At 44.9% G+C, this 12,198-nt stretch overlaps 1 protein-coding gene across 5 annotated transcripts in view; it reads left to right on the forward strand.

The window, feature by feature from the left end:
* The window catches only part of Cops7b (COP9 signalosome subunit 7B), a 28,311-nt gene extending 19,282 nt beyond the window's left edge, over positions 1 to 9,029 (forward strand). For 3 of the 5 annotated variants that reach the window (XM_027397451.2, XM_027397450.2, XM_027397452.2), the window contains 3 exons: positions 54 to 301; positions 3,248 to 3,353; positions 7,303 to 9,029. In XM_027397451.2, coding sequence (XP_027253252.1) covers positions 54 to 301; positions 3,248 to 3,353; positions 7,303 to 7,461 — 513 coding nt within the window. In that variant the 3' untranslated portion in view covers positions 7,462 to 9,029. The remainder of the gene's footprint in view (positions 1 to 53; positions 302 to 3,247; positions 3,354 to 7,302) is intronic. The other 2 variants (XM_027397453.2, XM_027397454.2) reach the window with 2 other exon arrangements.
* Positions 9,030 to 12,198: the final 3,169 nt, after the last annotated feature.

Here is a 12,198-nt window from a genome sequence, read left to right on the forward strand (position 1 = left end):
GAGACAGCTATTGACTGTGTGGGTAATACTTGAATGTTTTTGTTTTTTTGCAGTGCTTGCCAAGTGGTTTTTGTAACTGTCATATGACCTATCCACAGTGTATCCCCTACTCTGTGCTGCTGAAGGACCTGGAGATGAGGAATCTCCGGGAACTAGAAGACCTTATCATCGAGGCTGTCTACACTGACATCATCCAGGGCAAGCTGGACCAGCGAAACCAGCTGCTGGAAGTGGATTTCTGCATTGGCCGTGACATCCGAAAGAAAGATATCAATAATATTGTCAAGACCTTGCATGAATGGTGAGGCTGCAAGATGGAGGGGAGCTTCTAGTATGCCCTTTGTGCCTCTCTTTACAAAATTGTGACGTTCAGAAGTCAGCCAAGGGTTTGTGATAGGCCTTGCAGGCAGCCAGGAAAACTGGGACCTCAGGACACAGAGACAGAGGGTAGGGACGCATTTGTAATTACAGCTGTATGGCAAAAGGAATCACCCCAGCCTTCCTTGTGCCTGGGTTGTAAAACTGACTTTAAATACAGCAGGTCTGTTTAACAGTGGGCTATAAACTGTTTATGTGGAGATGCAGGTAGACTCTGCATCCTAACTGTGTGGCAGTAGGTCTGTACCTTCCAAACATTAACTCAGTTTGGCCAAGCTCAGAAAGTTAATGTTTTTCAGTAACTTGTTAAGCTAGTTAGTACTGGTGGAACATCGTGAGGGATATATCAGTGAACGGGCTTTTGTGATTTGGAACACAGATGCATAGAATATTTGACAATTGTCTGAGTATATAAAGAATTGGGCAACGGGGTATGGTGGGACATGCCTATAATCCCAGCGCTCAGGGTGCTGAGACAGAAGGATTATGAGTTGGAGGCCAGTTGGAGAATCTAGTTTCCAGCTGACCCCCTGCCCAAAAAAAGTAAATGAATTTAGGAAGAGAACTGGGACTCTGAGATGTAGTCTTATTTTAGTGGAATTTGATATTTGCAAAAGTGATTATATGTTCTATAAGGATTTGCTCTTGGATTTAAATGATTTGGAGCTTATGAAGCCAGAGCTTCATAGGGAACCATGAGGAGGTTTTGAGTGAGAGAGAATTATTGGGAGTGGTGAGACTGTCCCATATAGGCTCGTTGCATGCTGTAGTCATTAGGCAGAGTGGACAACTTTGTGCTGGAAGATAGGGAAACTTGCTTTTTGGGGGGTTGCCTTGGAACTATGTATCCCAGGTTTGAGGGATACATGGCTTACCAGTTTAAGGTTTGCCCTAAACTCTAACTCTGCCTCCCAAGTGCTGCCACACCCAGATTTTTTTTAAGATTTATTTGTTAGTGGTACATGTGTTTAGTCCCTCAGAAGGTAGAGGCAGGCAGAACTCTGGGAGTTGGAAGTCAGCTTCATCTACAGAGTGAGTTCTATAATAGCCAAGGTTATACAGAGAAACCTTGTCTCAGGACTAAAAAAAATGTATTTATTTTTATTTTATAAGTGTCTTCCTATCATGTGTACAAGTGCACTGTGTGTTTTTCTGGTGCCCGTGGAGGTCAGAAGTGGGCATCCGATTCCTGGAACTGGAATTATGGGTGCTTGTGAGCTTGTATGTGACTGCTGGGAACTGAACTGAGATCCTCTATACGAGCAACAAGTGTCCTAACCATTGAGCAATCACTTCATCCACTAAAAGAGACTCACAGAATTCCTTTTCAGGTGTTAGAGGTGATTTAGAAACAGAATTATTGTCCTGAGAGATAAGTACAAATACGGCCAAATGTTGACCACATTGAATAGTAATGGTCGGTATGTGAATATTCATTATATAACTTTTCCAAAACATTTTTTTTTTTTTTTCCCGAGACAGGGTTTCTCTGTGTAGCTTTGGAGCCTATCCTGGCACTCGCTCTGGAGACCAGGCTGGCCTCAAACTCACAGAGATCCGCCTGCCTCTGCCTGCCGGGTGCTGGGATTAAAGGCGTGTGCCACCAATGCCGGCCAAAACTTTTGTTTCTGAGAAAGGATCTCAGTTTATAGACCTGGCTGGTGTTGACCAGTCTAACCTTGACTTCAGAAATCTGTCTGCCTTTGTTTCCTGAGTGCTGGAATTAAAGGCTGTGTCACCAAGCCCAGTCTATTTTTAAAATTTTTAAATAAAAAGTGGGAAAATAAAAGTAAGTTGTTGGTAACTAGGAATTAGCTTCAAATTCTCAAGAAAAAGGCAGTCTCTAAAATAGTATGCTTTTAGGAAATGTAATTTTTCTGTCGTAGAAAGGGATCAGTCAGTGTTACCTGTAGTTTGTCCCTCCTTCCATCTTAGTCTGTACAATTGTTTCTTTTTTTTTCTTTTTTTTTTTAATTTTTAAATTTTAATTAGAAAGAAGATTATTTTACATGGCAATCCCAAGTCCTTCTCGTCCCCTCCTCTTTGACTCCCCAACTAACACCCTACCTATCCCATACCCTTTCTGTTCCCTAGGGAGGGTGAGGCCTTCCATAGGGGGTCTTCAGAGTCTGTCACATCCTTTGGGATAGGGCCTAGGGCTACCCCCTTGTGTCTAGGCTCAGGGAGTATCCCTCCATGTGGGATAGGCTCCCAAAGTCCATTCCTATGCTAGGGATGAGTACTGATCCACTACAAGGGGCCCCATAGATTTCTGAGTTCTCCTCACTGACATCCACATTCAGGGGGTCTGGATCAGTCCTATGCTGGTTTCCCAGCTATCAGTCTGGGAACCAAGAGCTCTCCCTTGTTCAGGTCAGCTGTTTCTGTGGGTTTCACCAGCCTGGTATGGACCCCTTTGCTCATCATCCTCCTTCTCTGCAACTGGATTTCAGTTCAGTTCAAGGTTTAGCTGTGGGTGTCTGCTTCTACTTCCACTAGCTGGTGGATGAAGGCTCTAGGATGGCATATAAATTAGTCATCAGTCTCATTATCAGGAGAGGGCATTTAAGGTAGCCTCTCCTCTGTTGCTTAGATTGTTAGTTGGTGTCATCTTTGGAGAGCTACAAAATGTCTGGAGAGCTCTCCAGACATTTCCTTAGTGCCTGATGTGTATGGCCATACCACCCAGAACACACCAAATCTTGTCTGTACAACTGTTTCTAATGGGCTGCAAAGATGGGAAACTGGGGCTGTATTCTAAGAAACTCCCCACAAGCCACTGTATCTATGAACTTGTTTGGAAGGAGAGAAGGGACTGCTGTAACCATTTGGCTTCACTGCTATTTATGGCTGGGTGTCTCCGTTGCAGGTGTGATGGCTGTGAGGCAGTTCTGTTGGGCATTGAACAGCAAGTTCTGAGAGCCAACCAGTACAAAGAGAACCACCACCGGACTCAGCAGCAGGTGGAGGCAGAGGTAAAGAGAAATGTTACATTCGTTCTCCTCTTTAGGGTGCTCCTAGATACTAACTAGTTTGAAGTGTTTTTGTTTTTGTCATGTGCTTTCATTTGAATGCAACAAATAGCCCCTAAACATGTCTTGGGTTTGATACTGGAATGTAGGAATTAATAGAGACGATAGAATGTGTAATTCTCCAGTGTACACACACTTTGCAGTTACTGAGGAAGAGAAATGTTGGAGATGTGTTTTAAAAGTGGATAGACAGGAGCTGGAGAGATGGCTCAGCAGTTCAGTGGATTCATTGCTCTTACAGGACCTAGGTTTGGCTCTTAGCACCCACATGGCAGCTCATCACCTGTAACTCCAGTTTCAGGGGATCCAATGCCTTCTTCTGGCCTCCATGGCTCTCACATGTACACAGATGTACACTCAGGCACACTCATATGCACATAAAATAAAATATTAAAAACCATTGAAATGTGAAAGAAATGAGGAAAGGGCAAAGTCACCTCTTCATACCAGTTAAAATAACCCGTTAATTACTAGTTTTTGTTTGTTTGTTTTTTGAAACAGGGTTTTTCTGTGTGGTCCTGGCTGTCCTGGAACTTGCTTTGTAGACCAGGTTGGCCTCGAACTCACAGAGGTCTGCCTACCTCTGCTTCCCAAGTACTGGGATTAAAGACGTGTGCCACCACCACCTGGCCTTAAGTACTAGGTTTTTTTTTTTTTTTTAAATTTTATTTTTTAAAACATTTTTTTTAAATTTTATTTTACAAACCCATCCCAGTTCCCCCTCCCTCCCCTCCTACTTCGCCCACCTTTCCCTCCTCAGAGAGGGTGAGGCCTCCCATTGGGGGGGGGGGGTCAATAAAGCCACATTGAGTTGAGGCAGGACCAAGGCTCTTCCCTCTGTATCTAGGCTGAGCAAGGTATCCCTCCAAAGGGAATGGGCTCCAAAAAGCCACTTCATGCACTGGGGATAAATCCTGGCTCCACAAGTACTAGCTTACTAGGAAACTTAGAGCAGACTGATGTAGGTGAAGAGGGCAGAGTGCAGAGCCTTTTTGATGGTTCTCATCATCCCCTGGCTGAGCCATGCCTCAGTTTACGGCATCCTCGCCTGAACACATATCTACAAAGAGCAAAGGAGATTCTGTCATAGCCTTCTGTGGTGTTGTTTCTCTTATGCTTGACTCAGATTTATAAGCATTTTTTCAACTGAGTAGGTGAGATATATTTTTTCCATTTGTCCTTAAATTACATTGCTGTTCTCAGAGAGGAGAAACTTGATGTTTTCCTTCCAAATCTTAGAGCGACTGCTTTCTGGTGAGTTTTGCCTTCTAGAGCCTCCCTCCGAGTTCAGTCACCTTATGACAAACTGCCTGAGAATTCTCTCGTTTAGCCTTTTATATAAGTAACATTATTTAAATATAGTTCAGCATACCTGGGGGAGACAGAATACAATAGTATCGTTCTAAGGCTTTGCGATGTCTCTGAGGAGGCATTCTGGAGGGAAGGAAGGATGGCTGCAGCACCACAAGGTCCCTCTTCATTGCATTTGCTTTGGGAATCTATTTTTCTTTATATTTGAATGTGCCTGTGTATGGTGTTGTGTGGAATGTTAATATATAGCTATTGCTACACATTCACAAAATAGGCTATGTTCCCCTCACATAGGTAATAGAACAAGAGTAAGTGCTATTTTTTATTGTGTAGAAAATCCCTCAGGAGTTAAGTTGTTACAGTGTGCTAAATCCATGCCTCCTAGGTGCCTTATAGAGAGCAATTCTCACCATCTTCATAGCATTTCCCGTGGGCTTGATTTCTGTTTGCTCTTTTTGATTTTTGCTTGCTTTTTAAAATTCATCCCAGGCTGGCTTCAAGCTTTCTATTGTCCTTCTTCAGCCTCTGGAGTACTGGGACTATAGTTAGCTGTCACCACACCTGTCTGTCTCCCACACCTGCCCTAAGCTCTCCCATTCCCTCTCCCAAAGGCAGTTTCCTCCCCTGGGGAGCTCTTTTGTCTCTTGCTCATCTTTAGGGTCTCTGATCTCTGATGGTACCAGGCTACATTTTGTTAACAGGTGTGCCCCACTGAGAAATTCCTGATGCCTGTGCTTTGAGAAGCTCTATGAACTCTAGGTTTCTCGGGGGTGGGGGTGGGGTGGGACAGAGGCAGCCTCTAAGCCAGTCCCTTGAGGAAGGAAACCTGAAAGATTTAGGTCAAAGAAGACACACTTGTGGGAGTACTTGTTATCAAATGGGTTGGATAGATGGTGATGTAGATGACTGGGTACCTTAAAATCTTTGATGCTAAAATGGGTTTAGCTGGTAGACCTGCCTAGTAGCCATTCTTGAGTCCTGGACATGGGTATCCACACTCAGTTCGGTACTGCCTGGCCAAAGCACTAGTTATCATTGTCTATGTTTCTGTCTGTCACCTATTTTTCTTCCTTTCTGTGTATATTTGTGGGTACAGGTGCACAGAGAACCACCTCAGGTGGCTTTCCTGGGTACTCTCCTACTTTTTTTTTTTTTAAACTGAGTCTCTCATTGGCCTGGAAATCTCCAAGTAGGCCAGGCTGACTGGTCAATGAGGGCCAGGGGATCTGTCTCTGCCACCTGAGCACTGGGATGTAAATGTCTTCTACTATGCTTGGTACTTTGTGTATGGGTTCTGGAACCAAATTCAGGTCCTTGTGCTTGCAAGGTAAGCACTTTGCTCAACCATGTTATCGCCTTAGCCAGGTAGGTGGATTTTTTAAAAAAGCAGAGTTGTGATTTTTATTAAAAGACTGTCTTTTAGACATGGTCTCACCATGTAGTCCTGGCTAGCCTACAACTCACTATATAGATCAGGCTGGCCTTGAACTCACACAGAGCTGCCTACTCTCATCTCCCCATTGTTAGGATTAAAGGTATGTGCCACCATGTCTGGCTAAAGACATTTAAAAAAGATTTCACTTTTATTTATGTGTCTATTGTGTGTCCATATGAGTGTATGCCACATGCATTTGGGTATCTGAGGAGGCCAGAAGAGGTTGTCAGATCCCCTGCAACTATGGGAGGTTATGAGTTGCCAGATGTGGATGTTGGGAACTGAACTAGGGTCCTTTGCAGGAGTAGCAAGTATTCTTAACTGCTGTGCCATCTCTCCAGCCTCAAGCTGAAGAAACTTTTGAACATCAGTAAAATGTATTCCCAAATCCTGAAAAGCACTGAAATCTGAAACACCCCAGGTTTGAGTCATTTCAGATACTCAACCTCCATAGTGATCCTGATTCAGTATGCAACTTGCATCCATTTGACCTGGAAAGCTCACTCTGTGATGTTCCCACAGTGTGCAGAGGTAAATAGAAGGCTATTTATACCAGTACCAAACACTAATTCTTTTTTTTTTAGAATTTTATTTATTATGTATACAACATTCTGCTTCCATGTATATCTGCACACTAGAAGAGGGTACCAGATCTCATAACAGATGGTTGTGAGCCACCATGTGGTTGCTGGGAATTGAACTCAGGACCTCTGGAAGAGCAGTCAGTGCTCTTAACCTCTGAGCCATCTCTCCAGCCCCCCCAAACACTAATTCTTAAACTAGAAACATGTGGACTAAGGAGATGGCTCAGCAGGTAAACATGCTTGCTGTTCTTCAGAGGACTCACGTTCAGTTCACAGTACCATGGATGACTCACAACCCCTTGTAACTCCAGCTCCAGGGGAACTGATGCCCTCTTCTAGCCTCTGGGGCCATCTTTCCAGCTCCTAGCTCCACATTTTTGCTGAACTCATTTCCATTTCATCTATAAGCAGCCTGTTTGTCTTCTGGGTTTCTGAATATCATTTTAGATTTTGTTGCAGAGGATTTGGGCTGCTTCTCTGGGTGGTCCTTATAGTGAGAACAGGACTTGGTGAATTTCAGGTATGTATAGGCAGGTCACATAAGTTTTGTTTCTCTTTCCAGGTTAGCAACATCAAGAAGACACTGAAAGCAACAGCGTCCTCCTCAGCTCAGGAGATGGAACAGCAGCTGGCTGAGCGAGAGTGTCCCCCTCATACTGAACAGAGGCAGCCCACTAAGAAGATGTCCAAAGTGAAAGGTCTGGTCTCCAGCCGCCACTAGGGCTGGCTGGGGCAGCTGGCACTCACCAGGCCTGGGGCAGGTGGGGAGGGGACACCCAGGGCCTATTCCTCCCCTCTCTACCTGCAGTGAGTTCCAGACCTGCCCACCCCTCACCAGTACCTCCCCATCCATTGGTCCCATTGCGGAAAACGATTGCTCCTCCTTCACCTCCTTTCCTAGTTGTTCCCTTCAAACTCAGGGGCTCAACGGATGCCATCCTAACAGGGTCCGACACTGCCCAGCCTCCCTCCAGGGGTTCCTTGTCTCTGTGTATGGGCTACCTCCCTCCCAGTTGTTCTTTTGCTCCGTGTCATTTTGTCAGGCTGGTTCTAAGCTGGAGGCAGTTTATCCAGCCCTGAGGGATGACTGGAGGAGGCTTCTCTCTGAGTGAAGAGGTGGCCTTGCTTCTCCAGCCCCATGTACCACAGTACCCACAATGGTGCAAGTGTCTCTAGTCAGGTAGCCACGTTGTTCCCTCTCCTGCCTTACTCCTGTTGGCAGTGCCAGTTCAGGCTGTGGAGGGATGTGGTGCTGGGCTCTGTTTACTAAACCTTTGGGTTTTCAGCCTCTTAAGCCCAGCCAGGATCTCTCACTAAGTTGGGAGCACTGGGCTGACTCACCTCTGGTGTCTGAGTCCGAGTGGAGGGCGCTTGGGGTCCGTGGGCGGCAGAAGGTGTTTCTCCTGGCTCGGTGTCCTCTGCTGACCACTCCTCCTGCTGTCTTAGGCTGCTCAGCCTTGATTTGGCACTTAGGCCCAGTTGCCCTCTGGGATTGTCTGCCAACATTTGCTCTCCTGAGATCTTTTCATGCCTCCTGGCTGCCCCTGGGGTAGGAATGGTGATGCCGAAGCCCCTCAGACTGGTGAAGGACCATTGCTGCTTTTTCTCCTTTCTTCCCACCCCTCCTTGGCTGGCGACCCAGAGCCCTCTGATGACACCATACTCCTGGCCAGAGAAAAGGACTTGACTAGACTTTCTGAACTTGAACAGTTTCAGGTTATATTTTAATTTTTTTTTTTTTGTACAGGTTGATTCTAATACATTTCAACATGCTTTTTTCTCCTTTTGTGTCAATGTTTGTTATGGTCTAATCGCCGGGGATTTCTCACCTGGTTGGAGGGTGTGTGTGTGTGTGTGTGTGTGTGTGTTGTGTGTGTGTGTGTGTTGTGTGTGTGTATGTTTTATTTTGTTTTTCTAAGGGGAGGTGGAGGCTCTGGACTGATTTAAACTTCATTGAGGAAAAAGCACATTTTAGAAAAAAACAAAAGAACAAAAGTGTAGATTTGGCATATGTGACTGTGGATTATGGGGTTGTACAGGTGGGTTTGGAGAGCAGTAATTTGGGTGGTTTAGAGAATGTGACTCTGTTCTAGTAGCATGGTTAAAAAGTGGGTTGATCCAGTGTTAAAAGTATTGTTTTACTTTTATGTTGGTCCATGTCCTGATATAACACTATGCCTAACCAGAAGTTAAGTTTGACCCCCAAAGTGTGTCTGATGAATCCCCAAATCACATCTCTGTGGAAGAGGGGTCCTGTTATTAAATAAACGTGGCACTCCTTGCATCACATATCCTCACTGGAAATTCATTCCTAAGGTCTTGGAGGCATCCTGTGGCTAAAACCCATCCACACTGATTTCTCCACCAGATCCTTTTGGGTATTGACATTCTAATGGGGTACATTTTGGGCAAGTTTTGGGAAACATGCACTTCTTAAAAACCCTAGAGATGCAGAACATCTCCCTGCTTTTCATAGTTTTTTTTTTTTTTTCCCTCATACTCTTTCTGGACCCCAGACAGGGACACACTGTGAGCAAGCTTCTGTTCAACCCCCCCCCCCCCCCCCCCCCCCCCCGCGCAAGTCTATTGGGAAATGTTTTTGTTGTTGTTGTTTTCGAGAAAGGTTTCTCTTGTGGCTTTGGAGGCTGTCCTGGAACTAGCTCCTGTAGACCAGGCTGGTCTCGAACTCACAGAGATCTGCCTGCCTCTGCCTCCTGAGTGCTGGGATTAAAGAAGTGTGCCACCACTGCCCGGCTGGGTTTGCTTATTTTTAATTTAATTTAAAAACAGTAAAACAGTTTTTGAGGCAGGTTTCTCTGTGTAGCCTTGGCTGTTCTGGAACTCGCTCTGTAGACCCGGCTGGCCTGGAACTCAGAGATCCGCCTGCCTCTGGGATTAAAGCCATGCATCACCACCACCGGGTAGGAAGTGGGGTTTGTATGCCACAGGTGCCCATTTGTTTGGCAGTCCATTACTCTGAGGATCATCTTCCTGGCTTGCTGCTTCCAAGAAGTGATGCCGATGACAATACACTGGTAAATTTCTTACAGAATGCTCAGTCCTTTTCCAATCTTGTGAGATCAGTAACAGTGTTATTGTTGTTATCTTCAGTTTACATTGGAGGAAACTCGAATATTCAAAGGGTCTGGAGGTGAGTGACAGAAAAGAGGACTCCATATTCTAAACTTCGAGTGTCCTGCCATTGTCTTAGTGTGACATTCTAGTTTAAAAATCTGCCCTCCCGCTGGCCCTTGCTATTGCCCCTGTCTCTGACAACTTGTCTTTTAACTGACAACCAGCCTAAGACTCCAGAGTTTTATTTTAAAGCAGGCAGTAGTTATTTGAGTTATTCCAGCTAAGGTATTTGAGTGTCAAGTTTAGCAGGTTTTGGGCAATTTGGTTGCACCTTCATCTTCTGGGGGTTCTTTGAATAGTCATGAGTGTCTGTCTATTCTATAAGCTTTTTACTAGAAACTTGTAGCTGTGTTTGAAGTATCTCCTTTTTATCACCCTTAGAGCATTAAGTGGCTTTAAAAAGTAAGTGTATTTAGAGTGAGACATCTGCAGAGCAAATCATTATTAAGTTGTGGTTCAGGCTGACCTGAGTTCATAGAAATACACTAACACCAGGCACATCTGCAGACCTCAACCACAACTGTCTCCTTTCTTTACCGAATAACCTCTTTCAGATATGACTCAAGGTAGAATTTGTCCTCCCCATATTTCATCCAATGTTTAATTAACTTGATGAGTCTTGCAGCATTATAATACCATTTTCTCATCCCAACTAGCCACTGGCTGGATGCAGCAACAGCAGGTCTGTCTACCATTTTTTTTGTTTGTTTGTTTTTTTGAGACAGGGTTTCTCTGTGTAACTTTGGAGCCTATCCTGGTACTCGCTCTGGAGACCAGGCTGGCTGTCTACCATTTTTGACCTCATTAAGAGATTTTTTTTTTTTTAAGATTTATTTATTATCTATACAGTGTTCTGTCTGCATGTATTCCTACAGGACAGAAGAGGACACCAGATCTTATTACAGACGGTTGTGAGCCACCACGTGGTTGCTGGGAATTGAACTTAGGACCTCTGGAAGAGCAACCAGTGCTCTTAACCTCTGAGCCATCCCTCCAGTCCCCTAAGTAGATTTTTTGAAACAGGGTCTTGCTTGTGTAGCCTAGGCTGGCCTCTTAACTCACCATCCAAGTACTGGGGTTGTAGTTGTACACCACCATGCCCAGGTATAAGTGAAGTGGAGCTTTTAAATTTGCATTTACTAAGTAGGTTGTCTTTGACTTGACCTTGCAACACTAGCCAAGCTAATATAGTGTTAATTATCAAATTGGCCCTTACCATGAGAGATGAGAGATACTGTCTTTGATTGAGAATGGAACTGACAAGTAATGGGGAAGCAAGATGAGGAAAGCCCACTCCTGAGATCCTGCATGCCCATGCTAGCATTCTTCCCAGCTCATCTTGCTATGAACCAAAACAGAGGTTACCATCCCTCCATCCAGTGCAGATTTGTTCTCTTCAGCCTTGACTAGGTCCTCAGAGCTCTTATGCCAAATGCAGTGCCACTAGACAGCTTGTTCTTGCTCCCTATGGCTGTTAGGAAGTGTCACTGGGAATTGAACCCAGGTCCTCTGGAAGAGCAGCCAGTGCTTTTAATTGGTGAGTCATCTTTCCATCCCTGTTTTCCACAAATGTGACAGTGGTTTGTTCTGTCACATTTGTCTCACTGTCAGTGGATGACAAGACTTTTCCTACTTTATTGGGAAAGTGGGAAGCACTTTCCAATAAACTTAACCTCTGAGCCATCTCTCCAGCCCCTAATTTTGAGTCTTTATGTGGTAGTTAGCACTGATGAGCCCACTTGCTCTGGTGTTCTCTCAGCTTTCACAGCACTAATATCCCTGGGCCTTCCCTATGTTTCTCTGCCTGCTCTAAATTTCTTCAGGGATGTGCTAGTTACTTTCTGTGGTCATGGCAAAATAACCCAAGAAAATCCATGGTCCTTGGTCTCCATTGTTTCTGGGCCATGTTGGGGTAGAACATCACGGTGGAGCTGAATTGCTTACTTGTAGGCAACTGAAGAAAGTGAGAGCAAGGCTCGGGACGAGATCCATAGCCTCCCCTCCAGTCAGGTCCCATCTGCTAGCAATTCCCCCACTCCTGCTATCTCCGCCATCATGGACCAAACCACAAGCCTTTGAGGTGGAGAGGACATTACAGATCCCAGCTCTGGCAAGAGGTATCTTCTTTTAGAGTCCAGTGTGTGTGCTTGCTAAGAGTCCGTTGTGACCTTATTTTTCTTTTTATACATTCTCCATAGGTTGTGTGGTTCACTCCTGTGGCTTCAGTTTCACTTTTAACACCCAACTCTCCATCTGTGGCTATTCAGTGTCAAAAACATAGCCAGTTGGCCACTTCCCAGATCTGTTGTCAATAAATGATGTT

Source organism: Cricetulus griseus, chromosome 2 (genome assembly GCF_003668045.3).
Source record: "Cricetulus griseus strain 17A/GY chromosome 2, alternate assembly CriGri-PICRH-1.0, whole genome shotgun sequence".
Classification (NCBI taxonomy): domain Eukaryota; kingdom Metazoa; phylum Chordata; class Mammalia; order Rodentia; family Cricetidae; genus Cricetulus; species Cricetulus griseus.